At 40.6% G+C, this 15,933-nt stretch overlaps 1 protein-coding gene across 2 annotated transcripts; it reads left to right on the top strand.

The window, feature by feature from the left end:
* The first annotated feature begins 623 nt into the window (after window positions 1-623).
* On the top strand, window positions 624-6,607 carry LOC112450694 (transposon Ty3-G Gag-Pol polyprotein). 2 transcript variants are annotated; one of them, XM_037973654.1, is made up of 3 exons: window positions 624-5,487; window positions 5,567-5,636; window positions 6,249-6,607. In XM_037973654.1, exon 1 carries the CDS (start codon window positions 652-654, stop codon window positions 5,242-5,244), a length of 4,593 nt encoding a protein of 1,530 aa, XP_037829582.1. In that variant the 5' UTR covers window positions 624-651; the 3' UTR covers window positions 5,245-5,487; window positions 5,567-5,636; window positions 6,249-6,607. The 2 variants fall into 2 exon arrangements, with proteins under 2 accessions (XP_037829582.1, XP_037829581.1); XM_037973653.1 differs by having other exon boundaries at window positions 624-5,636.
* The last annotated feature ends 9,326 nt before the right edge of the window (window positions 6,608-15,933 follow it).

Genomic DNA, 15,933 nt, shown 5'->3' with positions numbered 1-15,933 from the left:
TGGTGCCTCGAGCAATGATTTTGACAGACTTCTCATCACTCAGTTTTGTCGAGGGTGTTGGGATGATCCCCTTCTAACTGCACTCCAGTTAAAACAAAAGCGAGAAAACCCACCAACCTTTCCTGATCTGCTTCTCTTATTGCGCACCGAAGAAGACCAAAATGCTACCAAAAATATGCGAATGAGACAACATCTGAGCAGTACAAAACAAAAGGTGACATCTCACCTTCAAACGGTAGAAGGTTTCTCAAATGGAAACGATAGCGCACTTACCTTGAACTCAATTCAGGAACTCTCAAAGCAAGTTGCAGAAATCCAGTCTCAACTAGTAAAAATGACTACAAAATCAAAAACACAAAATAAAATCAGTCCATTCAATACAAAGCCGAAAGAGAAACGAAAGCTGGAAAAGGTGATTATAGAACCCACCAAACTAACAGTTAAAACTCAGAATACGCCACCCAAGCCGTGGTATTGTTTCCGATGTGGAGAAGATGGTCACATCAAGCCAAACTGCGAAAATGAACCAGACCCAGTTCTAGTTACTGAAAAGCGCAAACTGTTTAAAGAAAAACAGAGAAAATGGGAAGCTGAGAATCCCTCAGCTGTTAAAGAACATTTAAACTGAAAACAGTTCCTATTGCGGGGCAAATGGGGGCTGTATGCGGTCAGTCATGTCCCACTAAGTACAAGCAACGAGCTAACCTTAAACAATCTGTCACCAAGCCACGGAAGTACAATATACCAGAAGGATTAGTTGGATCTAAGTGCACAGCTGTCGTTAGCATTTCAGGTGTTAATGTGAATTGCCTTCTTGACTCTGGATCACAAGTAACTACTGTAACGGAGACTTTCTACAAACAAAACTTTCCAGATCAAACCCTTAACCCGCTCTATGACCTTTTGGAAGTGGAGGGTGCTGCAGGTCAGCCCGTCCCATATTTGGGTTATATAGAGATGTGTGTTACCTTCCCAAAAGATTTCTTAGGCGCAGAGATTGACGTGTCAACCTTAGCCCTTGTTGTTCCAGACACTCGTTCGAGTAATCAAACACCAGTCTTGGTGGGGACAAACACACTCGATGTCCTTTATGGGAAGTTTTTAGATGTTGAGAACACTGATTACTTACCTAGCTTTTGTGGGTATAGAGCACTATTGAAGACTCTTGAACTAAGGCACACACAAAACAAAGATGGGAACATTGGATTAGTTACCCTGTCAGACAAGACTGCAGCTGTTGTTCCTGCAGGCCAAACAGTGTTTTTGGAAGGATCTGCTAACATTCACCGTACAGTAGTTGACACATGTGCCATGGTTGAACATCCCTCTCATTCTTCCTTGCCTGGTGGACTTTGTGTTAAAACTTGTTTGGTCACAATTCCTTCACGAGCTCCACACAAAGTGCCTGTAATGATTACAAATGAAACCGAACAGGATGTCACCATTCCTTCCACTTGTGTCATCGCAGAGCTTGGAGCTCTTCATTGTATCCTGTCCCAGCACAGCGTCAACAGTGAAACTAAGCCAACTACAAATGAGACACAGTTGAGTTTCAACTTTGGAGACTCTCCGATTCCACCTGAGTGGAAAGAGAGGATAACCAAGCAACTCAATGACATTCCCGAAGTATTCGCATCCCATGATCTGGACTTTGGGTGTACGAGCAAAGTAAAACACTCCATTAAACTTCACGATCCGACTCCCTTTAAGCACCGTGCACGCCCTATATACCCTCAAGACCTTGAGGCTGTGCGGAAACACCTACAGGAGCTGCTTGCAGCAGGTGTGATAAGAGAGTCAAAGTCACCTTATTCATCTCCCATCGTCGTGGTGAGAAAACGAAACAATGATGTGCGGCTTTGCATAGACTTTCGCAAGCTTAATTTACAGACAATAAAAGACTCTTACGCTCTTCCCAATCTAGAAGAGACATTTTCAGCCCTCTCAGGATCTAAATGGTTTACTGTCCTTGATCTTAAGTCCGGGTATTACCAGATTGAGGTAGAAGAAGATGACAAAGAAAAGACTGCATTTGTAACACCACTTGGATTTTGGGAGTTTAACCGAATGCCACAGGGCATAACAAACGCCCCAAGTACGTTTCAGCGACTCATGGAGCGCTGCGTTGGCGATATGAACTTGCATGAGGTGCTAGTTTTCTTAGATGACCTCATCATCTTTTCAGATAGTCTAGAGGAACATGAACGACGACTCATGCGGGTACTCCACCGTCTTAAGGAGTATGGGCTAAAGTTATCACCAGAAAAATGTAAGTTTTTCCAAACGACAGTCCGGTACCTTGGTCACATAATCTCTGAGCATGGTGTCGAAACTGATCCCGAAAAGATTCAGGCCTTAAAGACCTGGCCACGACCCAAGAATCTCAAGGAACTGAGGTCTTTTTTAGGATTCTCTGGGTACTACAGACGTTTCATAAAAGGATACTCGTCCATAGTGCGCCTACTCAATGACCTCACGCGTGGGTATCCACCACTCCGCAAAAACTCAAAGTTCAAAGAAACCAATCAGACCTACTTTGACCCCAGACTGCCATTTGAGAGCCGATGGACCACAGACTGTCAAAGAGCTTTTGATTTGATCATCGAAAAGCTAACCTCAGCCCCTGTTTTAGGCTTTGCGGACCCGAAACTGCCTTATGTACTGCATACCGATGCCAGCACCACAGGTTTAGGCGCGGCACTTTATCAGGATCAAGGGGGTCAGCTTAGGGCCATAGCTTTTGCCAGCCGTGGGTTATCAAGGAGTGAAGCACGTTATCCAGCTCACAAGTTGGAATTTTTAGCACTCAAATGGTCAGTAACTGAAAAGTTCCACGATTATTTGTATGGTGGTCAGTTCACGGTAGTTACCGATAGTAACCCACTTACATACATATTGACCTCTGCTAAACTGGATGCCACTAGTTATAGGTGGCTTGCCGCTTTGTCGAACTACAACTTTAAGTTGCAGTATAGGGCGGGTAAGCAAAACCTAGATGCAGATGGACTGTCTAGACGCCCTCATGGGGAACTTGTAAATGATGTCCAGTCCAGAAAAGAGCAGGAGCGTGTAAGCCGGTTCGTAGAGTGTCACCTAGAAGACACCAACACCACAGAGCTTGTAGATAGTGAAGTTGTTCACGCAATATGTCAAAACCATCTTGTCAAAATCAGAAGTGACTGTCATGATAGTGGTATTACCCTTGTAGAGTCACTTACCATCTCTGCAGAAGCGATCCCAGACGTATATGGTTCAGAGGAACACCATGGGTTGCCAACTATTCCTGCCTTGTCCCAGTCAGAAATAGGGGCCAAACAAAGAGCAGACTCGACAATCAGACAGGTTATTGAAAAACTTGAACATGGTGTAACTCCTCCACCAACTGCTAGAAAAGAACTCCCAGATCTCCCTATTTTGCTTAGGGAACTAAATCGATTTGAGATGCACAATGGGGTGTTATATAGGAAACGACAAGATGGAGACGAAGTGACCCACCAGCTTGTTCTTCCGGAGGAGCTCAGAGCTCAAGTACTCCAAAGCTTGCACAATGACATGGGCCACTTAGGTTATGACAGAACTCTTAATCTGGTTAGAACACGATTCTTTTGGCCGCGTATGGCAGTGGAAGTTGAACAGAAAGTAAAGACATGTGAACGCTGCATAAGAAGGAAGAGTCCACCTGAAAAGGCAGCTAAACTGGTCAATATAACCACAACACGACCTCTAGAGCTTGTTTGCATGGACTTTCTCAGTCTGGAACCAGACAGCAGTAACACAAGTAACATTTTGGTAATAACGGATCATTTTACCAAGTTTTCTTTGGCATTGCCTACCCCTAATCAAAAATCAAAAACAGTTGCCAGGTGCCTGTGGGACCAATTTATTGTTCACTACGGCATACCTGAGCGCCTACACAGTGATCAGGGTCCTGATTTTGAGGCAAAACTAATAAAGGAATTATGTGACATCTCGGGCATAAAGAAAATACGGACCACTCCATACCACCCACGGGGTAATCCCACTGAAAGATTCAACAGAACATTACTTAGCATGTTAGGAACGCTTGAGTCCAAACAAAAGTCTCACTGGAAACAATATGTTATGCCATTAGTACATGCGTATAACTGCACACGTAATGACGTAACAGGGTTTACTCCCTACGAATTGATGTTTGGTAGAAAACCCAAATTGGCCGTTGATCTTGCGTTCGGACTTCCTCTCAACAAAGACCGAAAAGTGACACATTCACAGTATATTGAGAATCTCAAGAAACGGCTAGAGGAAAGCTATAAGTTAGCTTCAAAGAGTGCACAAAAAGTTGCTGACAAAAATAAGAACAGATTTGACCGCAAAATCACTGTTTCTGAACTTGAACCTGGGGACCGGGTTTTAGTTAGAAATGTACGACTGCGTGGTAAGCATAAACTTGCTGACAAATGGGAGGCAGACATTCATGTGGTTGTGAAACGTGCAGGTGACTTACCTGTTTATACTGTCAAACCAGAGTCTAAGCAAGGTCCTTTCCGAACTTTACACAGAGACCTTTTGCTTCCCTGTGATTTTCTTCCTGTTGCTGCAGAATACTTATCTGAGCCAGAGCCGATTCACCATCCCAAGACACGTCGAACTACTGTCTCACACAATAATGACCATGAACAGTTAATCGAACATGAAGGGTTAACAGAGCTTGACAATGAACTTTTGCTTCCATGGGTGGAGAACTCTCCATGTGAAGAAATAGGCAGATTTATCACTGTACATGAATACCCAAAGATTTTTCAAAAACCAGACATGACAAACAAACCTGATTGTGAATTGTCTGAAACCACTGTCAGTACAGAACCAAATATGGGGAAAGATGTAAATGAAGGTGAAGCTACTGATTATTTACCTGTAGGAAACATACCTGATAAAGACAATACAGGAATTGACGAACAGGTGGAAAGTGAAACCACCAGCATGGTGAATGAACCTTCTGGGGATTTCGTTAAAGACCCAGCGAACCAATCAGTCGATATGCACAATGACATCGACAGTAATGGTCCCATTGCAACTCAACCAATTAGACGATCAGAAAGAATCAGACAACCTTCTAAAAGACTTGACTATCCTAATTTAGGAAATCCACTAGTGACAGTAGTGACGTCACTGTTTCAAGGTTTGAGTACAGCCTTCTCAGAGTCCCTTAATAGCAAAGATGGACAGTATTGGGTCCACATGCAACGGGACGTGCATGACATTTAGCAGGGGAGTGTGTAACCCAGAACAGAAAACGTCTGTCAAAGCACTTGCGCTATTTTATTTAAAGAATAAGCAAAACTTTTATTTTGAAAAGAGGAAGTGTAAGTATCTCTTTCTAGCGTTATTTCCGGTTGAACAGGAAGTGCGATCTTTTTCTTTCTAACTTGACGCCGAATTCGCTCTGCTGCACTTTGAAAATGGAAAGAGGTCGGTTATGGACGCCTGGTGCTAAACTTTGTCATTTTGGTGAGTTTAAGGCAGAAAAACATTTTAAACAAGTAACTGCACTTTTCAGAAGCTAATTTGGAATATCTGTTATGTTAAGTCGAAGAGAGCACGAGGTAGAGAAACCGTGTGGCTGTCCATTGCCGTGTCCATATTGAAACTTCATCTTGGTGAGTTGAGACATGTGCTTGTGGAAGAAAGCATGCTACAATTAGCATTGGGCTAGCGCTAAATGGCGGTTGGATTTATTTCTGTTTAAATGTCTAAAATTGTTATTTCTGTTAAGATATGATTTCACCTAATAATATTTAAGTTCTTTTTGTACTATTTTTTAGTTGAACCTACTGATTAATGCTGTTAAATGTATCTTTTATTGGTTATAAAACGGAAGTTACTTCTGTAATGATAAACCGGAATGGGTTTTACTGGTACAGAAGATGACTAAGGTAGAATATTGGAGCTAACCAGATTAAATGCTCCTGGGTAAAGTGATAGGTGAATTGTAATTCATGTTATGATTTACATAAGTTTAATTGATTATTGAATCGATTAAAAATAGTAATCATAATTTTATGGTTAAAAGAGAATTTCATTTATTTGTTTCATGTGATTAAAATTAATTTCATGTACTACTAAGGATATTTTGAGTTAAAAGAAACATGCATGTAAAGTATTACTGTGGTAATATGAAACTTGAAGATAAAAACTAAGCTATAGCTGTATGAATGGATAAGGGAAAAGGATTGTTTAGCTGTATACAATAATATAATTATTGTGTGTAGGCTAGGTTTCTTTTGGTGATTAAGAAGCTGGATCGGATTCCTGGATTCTCTCCGGACGGAGATGGCGAGCCTGTGCCCAAAGGAAAACTGAACATCTGTTGAAGAACCTCATTCTTCTCTCCAGTTGTGAACATCCATGTGGTAACAATACGACCACTGAACAGAAAGAAAGAGCTGAACTTAAGAACATGTTTTGACTTGACCGACGACTATAAAGACAAACTGAGATTCTGAGCTCAATTGGACTGGGGTTTTGATTTTGATATGCCGGCTTGTGGTTATTGTTTTGGTTGAACTGTGTTGTTGACTTGTTATTCTATATTATTTTTTTCTACATAATAATAAGAATTTTTGCTCATTTCTGCCTCCAGTCAATTCATTTTGCATTTACATTAGTTTCTATTGTAATCCTGCCGAACCTAGCAACTGGTCTATAACTTTTGAGTTATTTTAAATTATTTACTGAGTCAGAGGTTACATTTACTTATGTGTTGGTCTTTACTCACTTTCAGAAGATCCAGAGAGTTGTATGTAGCTCATCAGCTGTCACAAAACGATGCAGATAACAAACTGTGAGAAAACAGACACACAAATAAATGACATAACAATATAGGCAAGACTTAAAGAAGACAAAAAAAGACAAAAGAATGTGTGCAGTGTAGCTGGGTAGCACAGCTGTTACTTCTTAGTGGTTTTCTTATAGTAGTACTTAACAACATGGAACAGTGTAACGTGTACTTCATAGGAAAATACCTAAACTATAGAACAGTTTGCTGTTTGCAAGTCTGAGCCCAGTTTGTTGTGTGCTACTATGAACATTCAGGCTCTTTCCTACAGTCAGGATGCACCTCAGTGGTTATTGATGGTGATTTCTGACTAAAAGTTCATGAAACATGAATGCTCTGAAGAAGTTGCTGGGGGGTTGAGGGCAGTCAATAGTTTTGGTGCACCCCCTTCAACCAGCTGGATTGAATGTTTTACTGTCATCTAAAAAAAAATACACGTCTTTAGTATTTCACAAAATAATGGTATCATATGAAAAAAAGAGCTGATTTTACCTTTTAGATTTAGCAAAAATAAAAAAAGATGATGGAGTAGATTGGGCTAGATCTCCTAGATTGTCAGAGGAGATTGCATAGTTAATGTTTGACTGATTTTAAGAAAGGACATGTTTGTAGTGAGTTGAGGATCACTAATGATGCCTAGGCGTAAATTCAAACTGGAAGACCTGCTCCGGCCTCGCCTGCATCTTCTAATCGTCGCATCATGCGCCTCTCTTCAGCCTATCAGTATCCATCCAGGCCTCCATCACATCCAATCTGCGAGCAAGCCTTTGCTTAAAAGGACTCCAGCATCACGGCTCCGTCCGTCCACCTGCCAAACTTCAGCCCACCACCGCCCCCTCTGCACTCCTAGCTCCCAGCTCCCTCAAGCTCCTTCCTCTCTTCGATCGCTACCACGAAGTCCAGCCCGGGGAAGACGCCTCTAATCCCCTACCTAAGTTTCCTGTCCAAGCGCAGCACTATTCACAACTCCTGCATCTTCGCAGGGGTCCGAGCGCCAAATTCTCATGTCGTTTATGTCAATAAACCGTTTAATCGCTGCCTTCTGTGTGTGAGTCTCTCCAGCTTGAATTAGCATCCACTCATTTGATCCAAGTAAGCCCTTCATAATTGCCTTCATGTATAAGGAAATGTCTCAAGAACTTTTCTGAAAAGTCATCATAATGATGTGACATGACCTCTGTTATCACTAAAGGGACAGTTATGTGCCTTTTGATTTTAAATGACCTAAATACTTCAGTTTGTGTTTGTTAATGGTTGAATTATTTAATAGACATTTCAGTTTATTTGTTTTTTTTCTCTATTAGTGACGGTAACATTTCCTGCCTATGGACTGAACAAGTGTTTGTATCCTGTGACATTCAGGTAGCTTTCAGTATTAGTATGCTTCTCATGGAAATGTGAACAACAACAGAAAAAGCTCCATTTACAACTTTATATTGCAATCATCTTTGCCTCGTTCTCTTTTTATTTGGCTCTCAGTGTCCGCAGGGACAAGTCCCTGACCGCTGAACACACAGCTGGCTGAAATAAAAAATGTGAAAACCTAATTAACTCCTGAGTGGAGATATTATCCAAACAGACAGAAAGAGAAGCTACACTCATTTAAAGGCCCAGCAGCGTAGGTCATGCTCCATGAATTATTCAAGCTGGCCACCAGTTTGCAGAGTGAGTTTTAAGTGGACAATGACCCTGTGCACACTCATTTAGCCTGCGCCTCGGCTAACAAGGCTAAGTATTCACTGACTCTCCACTATCCTACCCTAACAAGCTAATGGAATTTCAATCAAGAGAATGCACTGAATGGCTTAAGATGGGCGAGACTTGCTCTGGCCCTCTATACACACGCACACACACACACACATATCAATATTCAATTAGATCTGTGGATTTTTTCAGTCTGGCCTTGTTAAGTAAGAAGTTGTGTAAAGGGAAAGCTTGCAAAGGCCAAAAGGCTAGTTCCAGCCAGGCGTTGATAACTTCAATGCAGGTTTGTACCTTTGTCTATAATTACAACCCTGGCTCAGATAAAACGTGGCATTTGGGGGGAAAAAAATGTAGCAACTTTTAATAGAGAAATATACAGTTCATAGGGTGACTTAAAAAAGTGAAAGAAGGCACGAATTAGTTTTTCCGCTTTAAGGCTCATGCACACTGAGAGCCATGGGGGTTTTTATCTATGGATACAAAATAGGATAAAAATTAATGTCTTATTCAAATTAATTGTTAGAGAACTGTAGCTGATTCCCACTGTAAAAACAGTGAATACAAGCCTTACTGTAGTGAACAGCTGGATGTAACATTAATGATCACACACCACTGGGCTCAATCAAAAAGAGGCACACAAACACACGCAAGCAAATACATACTGAGAGAGGATGATTACATATTAGAAATGTGCTGAAATATACAGACATGCCAAAATTTACAAAGTTTAAAAAAATAACATTGCTGCTCCTTACATGTCAGTAAATAAAAAAAGAATCATCAAATACAACATTCAGTGTTTTAAATGCTGTTGGATGTGACTATTTCTGGTTGAAGCATCAGAACTGGGCATATTTTCTTTTTGAAAATATTTTATCCAAATTCACTTTTAAAATAAGGCACTGTGGTAGGTTAGCCTATCACAGTGGTTTTCAATTTTTTCATGCCGAGTGACAAAATTTCCTGAGCCAGAGAAGCACAGGTATTTTGGCAGAAATATTAAGTGCCTTTATAAGTGAGGGCTGATGTCATTTTATCACAGTATTGGTGTTTTAGTGTTTTCTCTTCTCTGATGCTGTTTTTTAAGGGATTTTTCTGCTTGTGATGATCAAGTTTTCTTTTTAAAAACTTGACTGCCTTAGTAACATTACTAAACTGTAATGTTACAACATGAGATACTAATTTAAATTTAAACTCCTTACAATCAGCTGACAGTTTTCAGACACACCTACAAGTCTATTTTTGTACAAATAAACCTATTAATACACATTTTGTGATGTCACAACCACAAACTTCAAAGTATTTTATTGGGATTTTATGTGATAGACCGACACAATCACAATGTAGTGCACCATTGTAAAGTGAAAGAAAAATGATACACAGTTTTAGTTTTCTTTACTTTTTTCTTAATAGAACTCTGAAAAGGATATCCACAACTTTCATGTTTAGAGGATTGAGGGGTTCTGTGATGACATTACATGACCCTCAACCAGAAATTTGAGATAATTTATTTTCTGAGCCAATATTGTTTTCTCTTACTGTAAAACATTCTTTCTTATTGTGAGTCAGAGTTCCCTTTAACTTTTAGTAGCATTGGGGTTAGGTGTTTGGACATCAATTGTTTAGGTTAGGATTAGGGATTTAGGTTAAAACCTGCATGGTTAGGTTTAGGAGTGAGTTGTGTCATTAATTATAAATGTAATGCCATTTTTCCACTTTGTACTTATGAATAAGTTTGGATCGACAAACTTGCAAACCAGTTCTGTGAAATGGCTGCAAAGACATTTAGTCTTTGATGTGTAGTCCTCCGCCTCTTTTTGTTTAGCAAAGCTCGCCGCATTTCTGAAACGCTACAGGATGTGGCTAGCTTCATTAACAATTTGTAAAAGGCATCCTAAAAGCCTAAAAAACAATAAACAAATTCATTTCACAAGAGGATTGATAATGACGCACAGCAAACTTGCATTTGGTTGAGAAAATTGGTTAACCACATATAGAAGTTAATTTGTCGTGTTTTGAAAATTATATGAGAGAGACATCCATCACATATTTAAATCCTGCAGTTGGCTGGTCGCACAGACCATAAGTCATCACAACATCATACTATTGAGCCACAAAGATGGCATATCTTTTCACATGCCGACTGTTATAGCACTGTTACTGCCTCACTTGGCTGCAGAATTGTACAACAGCAGCGGGATGACTATGCCACCTTGGTCTATTCAAAAATCAAACCAAGGTGGCTAGAGGGCATTTAAATCTTTGCTTAAAGTGTTTTGTGAAAGTGCCTTTTATTTTCTGCCCTCTTGACACTAGCTGTTGACCCCACTATGGTCTTGATGACCTACAAAACCTATTAAAACATGGCTGGATTGCTGCAAATTTGGGAAACCTCCTTCAGTATGAATTCAGTCACAATGCTGTTATGCTCTTTGGACTCACCAAATAGATTTTTCCTGCTATTTTCCTACCCACTCAAGATGCTTGCCTGTGCCCTCTCCTTGCTCTATATGTCAGCATTACATTCCCATGACAGTCCTATGTACACCCACCATCGTATCATGCCCCAATCTCTGCCTTGGCATGACTTTCTTGTACCATTCCAGGATACAGCTATGGCATGATATCATACAGCCACAGGTATCACGTCCACACTATATAGCTTCTATGACCATGTTACAATCAGAACTGTAGCCAAGGCATGAGGCCATTGTAGCCAAATTCTTGATGACCAAACCACACCAGTCTGTGCAGGCTCCAGGTCACAAAAATATTGCCATGCTTCACCCAGAACCTCAATACGTTCCTTCCACAACCTTAGCATGGAAGTTTTATATATGCTTAAAGCCATTGTGAACCTTGATCATATATAATAGGGAGAATTGAAGACTTCAACAAGACCCTTCAAAGACCATTCACATTCTGGATGGTTTTCTATGTCATAGCAGGGTCATCATGCAGTGCAAAGTCCTATAAACATTATTGTTTTAAGCATTATTCAGATTGAAGTTCATCTCATGTTAAGAACAATTTGTGACGTTATTCATGCAATAACTGTCGTGATACTGACATTAAATGCTGCAGTATCCCCATCAGTCAACCAGAGCTGATGTTTTAAAGAAGAGGCTGTGTATCTTCAAGTCCAGCTGTCTTTGCTTTGTGAGTCTGAGGCTTATTTGCAACCTGCATGATAATGTGCACTCTTATTAAAGTGCTGTTCACAGACCTCCACAGTAACATCAGTAAGTATGTTTGTGAAACTTTAGGCCAAAGTACACAAACACATTAATACTGAAGTTTTAATAAGGTGGAAATACTTAAAGATAAATTTGAAGTCCATGTGTGATGTTTTTGTGACCATGCACTGCATAATGATAAAAAACACACTAAAAAACAGAAGCTATCAATTAGCTTCGATACTTTTCCCAACTGTTGCAGTGCCTTCATTTCAGAGTTCATTGAATGTCATAAGAAAAATCCTTGTAGCATTTCATTGGGGGGAACGTCAGCTCCATTTTTTGTGCCAAACTAGTTGATGTGTTCAATTGAACATCTAAAAAAATGGGACAAAGAGGGAACAGGCTTTATTCCAATTGGCTATGAGAAACAAAAGCCCACTCAACCTTGTTGATAGAAATTGCACTTGAGAGCAGAGCTGGCGAGGGCTACAGTAAATACTGATTAATTTGAATTCCTAATGAATAGATGCCGAGTCTGAAAGAAGGAAAGGTATTGAAGGAATGTGACATGTATTCTTGATAGATTTATAAAAAAACAAATGGATGAATAAAGGAGGGTGAAGAGGGGAATAATTATTAGTTTGCCTGACTGAAGTGTGCATTCAAACTGAAGGGCATCCTGACAAGACTTGCTCACACAAATGCTCAAGAAGGACAAGGTGTGCTACAAAAGTTAAGCTGAAATCAGAGTACAAGGTCTGTGAGGTCTGTGTAAAACACGACTCGTCAGTCATCTTTCAAACCTTTTTGTAAACAGGGTTTTCAGAGATCTTTGCTTCTTTAGCAGCAAAGCAATAACACCAGCCGGTAAAATATACAAGAAGAGGTGACCAGATGTGTGAATATTGGTGTCATCTAAGCTTCAGCCTCAGTCAGGTATCTGAAAGTCATGTCTTTGTGTTATTTAAGGGGAGCAGAATGTACTGACAAGCTTCCTTTTCACATCTTTATCATTTGAAGTAATGACACACAAAACCCATTTTGTCTTCATGCTCTTTATCGTCCCTCTTACATTGTTTTTATGGCACCGCTCTCTCCATTGTGCTACTCAGGTTGTGCCAGCTGTGTCTATTTTGTGTCAAAGAAAACCTTGACATGGCATCTTTTTGTGTTTGAATGGCTGAGACAAAGACAAAACACATCGCACTGGCTTCACCTGTCTCTGAGGAGGAAGACAGAAAGAAAGACAAAAAAAAGAAGGGGAAAGATAACAGTGAAACGTTATGCAAATAGGTTTTATAAGTCAAGTCGAGCATGTTGTGGTGACACTGTCTATATTTAAAACAGGTCACCTTAACCCCACCCCCATCGCCTCAATGACAGTCACAGAGTGAGGCTGCGCTCACATCTGGATGCTGCACAATTGCAATAACACACACATGCATGGACACCAACGCATGCAAAAAATCAAAGGCACTGCTGGGTCTTATTTGCATATATGCTCTCTCACGCACACAAACACACACACACGGAGCCCAGCACTGGCTGTGATATATGAATATATGTAAAAGTGGCCGTCCCATTTTCTGCAGGCCAGGACCCAATCATTCCAGAGCGCTGAGCAGAGAGACAAGCAGTCAGCCACTGGTGACAGCGGAGAAAACCTGACCTCCGTTCACTCACCCATCCCTCCATCCATCCCTCCCCACCTACCTCTGCTGGCCCCATCACGTTCCCTCACTCCTCCATATTCAACAAACAGCCACATGCATGCATGCATACGAGCGCTGATTTTATGGGGCCGTCGAGTGGCCGTGAAGAATGGCTGCTGCCTATTTACTCCTCCCCGGCCCCTGCAGGCCCTCAGGCACTCCATTTTTAATGGAGACGAGATGGTGCTGACCACTATCCTTCGCCCCCAAACCTCTATTTCAATAATTTTCATCACTTCATTTGCCTCTCCCTCTTTCTCCTCCCCTTTCGTTCCCCTCTGCTGCCATGACCCAGATACCAAAAGAAGAAGAGTGACACTTCTCCCCTTGGCCAGAGCAGGACCACTCATATCTTGTAACCATTACCCCCACCGTATTGGCATCTTTCTCTCCCTTTATTTTCTTATCATTCTCTCTCTCTCAGCTGTCCATAAAATATGCCTTGGTGTTATCTTTTCCCCCACGCAGGAGAATAATGAAAGGCAGTGCCATGACAGATTGGACATAGATGAGATTGCGGCTGTGACTATATGCACGGCTCGCCTCGGCCCAGTCTTTGCATCTGAAATAGGAAAAGGGTGGAGGGTGCATGTGTGTAGGTGTAGTAGGCATGAGGGTGACAGTAAGCCTGGAAGGGAGGGGTTGGAGGAGAGGTAGTAGTGGGTTAGTGTGTGAAAAAAAAGGGAGTTTGATTCTGCCTCAATGACGGGTTTGATTTTAAAAGTGGAGGCATACCATGTGACTGTGTGTGTGTGTGCATATGTGTGTAGTGACCTTTTGACTAAATATTAAAGAATACACATATATACCATACTTTTTCTCTCAGGCAGGACAGATAGGGGATGTGGAGTCATCATCAGTGTGTATAACCATCTGAGGTGACTGGCAGCTGTACGGGGGGGATGAGATTAGCTAGATTACAGCTGGTGAGCTCGGCCGTGAGGACCGGACACGCTGCCAAGATGGCTGCTGCAGCAGTACGGCGGCACACTGCCAGCAGGCAACATGTAGGCACCTGTGACTGCTACAGGCGGACATCATGCTTCGTCTCAGTGCCAGATACTGCTGCTACAGCGGGGGGTTAACAGGGGCAGAGTAGGGAGGGGTCTGAGCCTCGTGCCACTCTGCTGAAACTCTCCAGCTGAATGTTTGTACTGTCGGTGAAGTAACAAAATTAAAAATGCATGATCAATTCACTTTGTGTGTGCACACGATAGTAATTTAATTTCAAAACTGAATTACTGTGAACTAAAATTATTTACTCCAGCTGCATAAAGGATTAGTGTATATCTTTATTCTATATGTGAAAGAATAAAGGGTTCAGTGCGCTGAGTTTTACTCCTGATGAAAAATGACAGACAAGATTATTACCTTGACAACAAGCCAACAGTTCCTGCAATACAACCGGTCTTGTATCACACACAAATGACATTTAAAATGACACCACATTATGAAAAGGTGTATCCATTACTGTTAGAGTTTAGGGAATACTCCAATTTAGTCAAAAGTTAGAAAAGATGCTCAGACCTAAATATATGTTCCTATTACAACATGATAACAGAAGTGGAATGTGTTAGTAGAAGTTCATTGTTTGCTACTTCTCGGTTGTGTTAGAAGACTAAGGGGCCGCCGACACAGGAATAATTTTTCTTTTTTTTTTTTCAAGTTTACATTTGTTGCCACTCTTGTTCACATGGAAATGGCATCGAGGTCTTTAAATGGTATTATTTGAAAACTTGTTTCCTGTTTTTGGTGTCTTTTCATTGCAGTATTAAGGAAACATTTTTTGTGAATGTTTCAGCCCTGTTTTCAATGTATTTTTTTTTTCAAATAGGTTCCAGTGTAAAGATTTTTGAAACACTACTCTTGGATTTTTTGTAAGCAGCCAATACACAACCTTTTGAGAACAATGATGCCATAAGCCCCGCATCTACTTTAACCTATCATCAAAGGGTGTCCTCTTCTCTGTTTGTGCTTATATTTTGCACCCAAAAAATGCCACACAAACTGTAACCTAATAATGTGATATATGTATATATGGAATACAGAACAGCGCATTGTAAAAATCATGCATCCTTTATTAGTGTATTAAAAACATGTTTAACCTTTAACTTACAGTATGTTGCATTTTTTTATTGGAATCCACTTAATTTACATTCTTGTTTTTTTGTTTTTTTTTTGTTTTTTTTTTAAATTAAAAAAAAAAGAATTGCTGCAAAAAGTTTGCAATTCCAAAGATTTTACTGAGCAAGTTCTGTCATCTCAGTTTGTCATACATTTGAGCAGCGGTGGATCAGTCATCCTCCAACAAGAGAGTCAGAAGTTCAATTCCACCAGTATAAAGTTATGTGTTGAAATGTCCCTGAGCAAGACACTGGACCCCTAATTGCCTCTGATGTGCCCTATCGGTGTATGAATGTGATCTAAAGCACTGATTAGACTGTATAGAATAATTTATTCAAATTAGCATTGTCGAGTTGTAGTAGAGTGCTGTATGAATGTGTGTGTGTGGATGGGTAAATGA

Source organism: Kryptolebias marmoratus, linkage group LG22, assembly GCF_001649575.2.
Source record: "Kryptolebias marmoratus isolate JLee-2015 linkage group LG22, ASM164957v2, whole genome shotgun sequence".
Lineage (NCBI taxonomy): Eukaryota > Metazoa > Chordata > Actinopteri > Cyprinodontiformes > Rivulidae > Kryptolebias > Kryptolebias marmoratus.
Note: the sequence above shows the minus strand (reverse complement) of the source record. Positions and strands in the feature narration are given on the sequence as shown.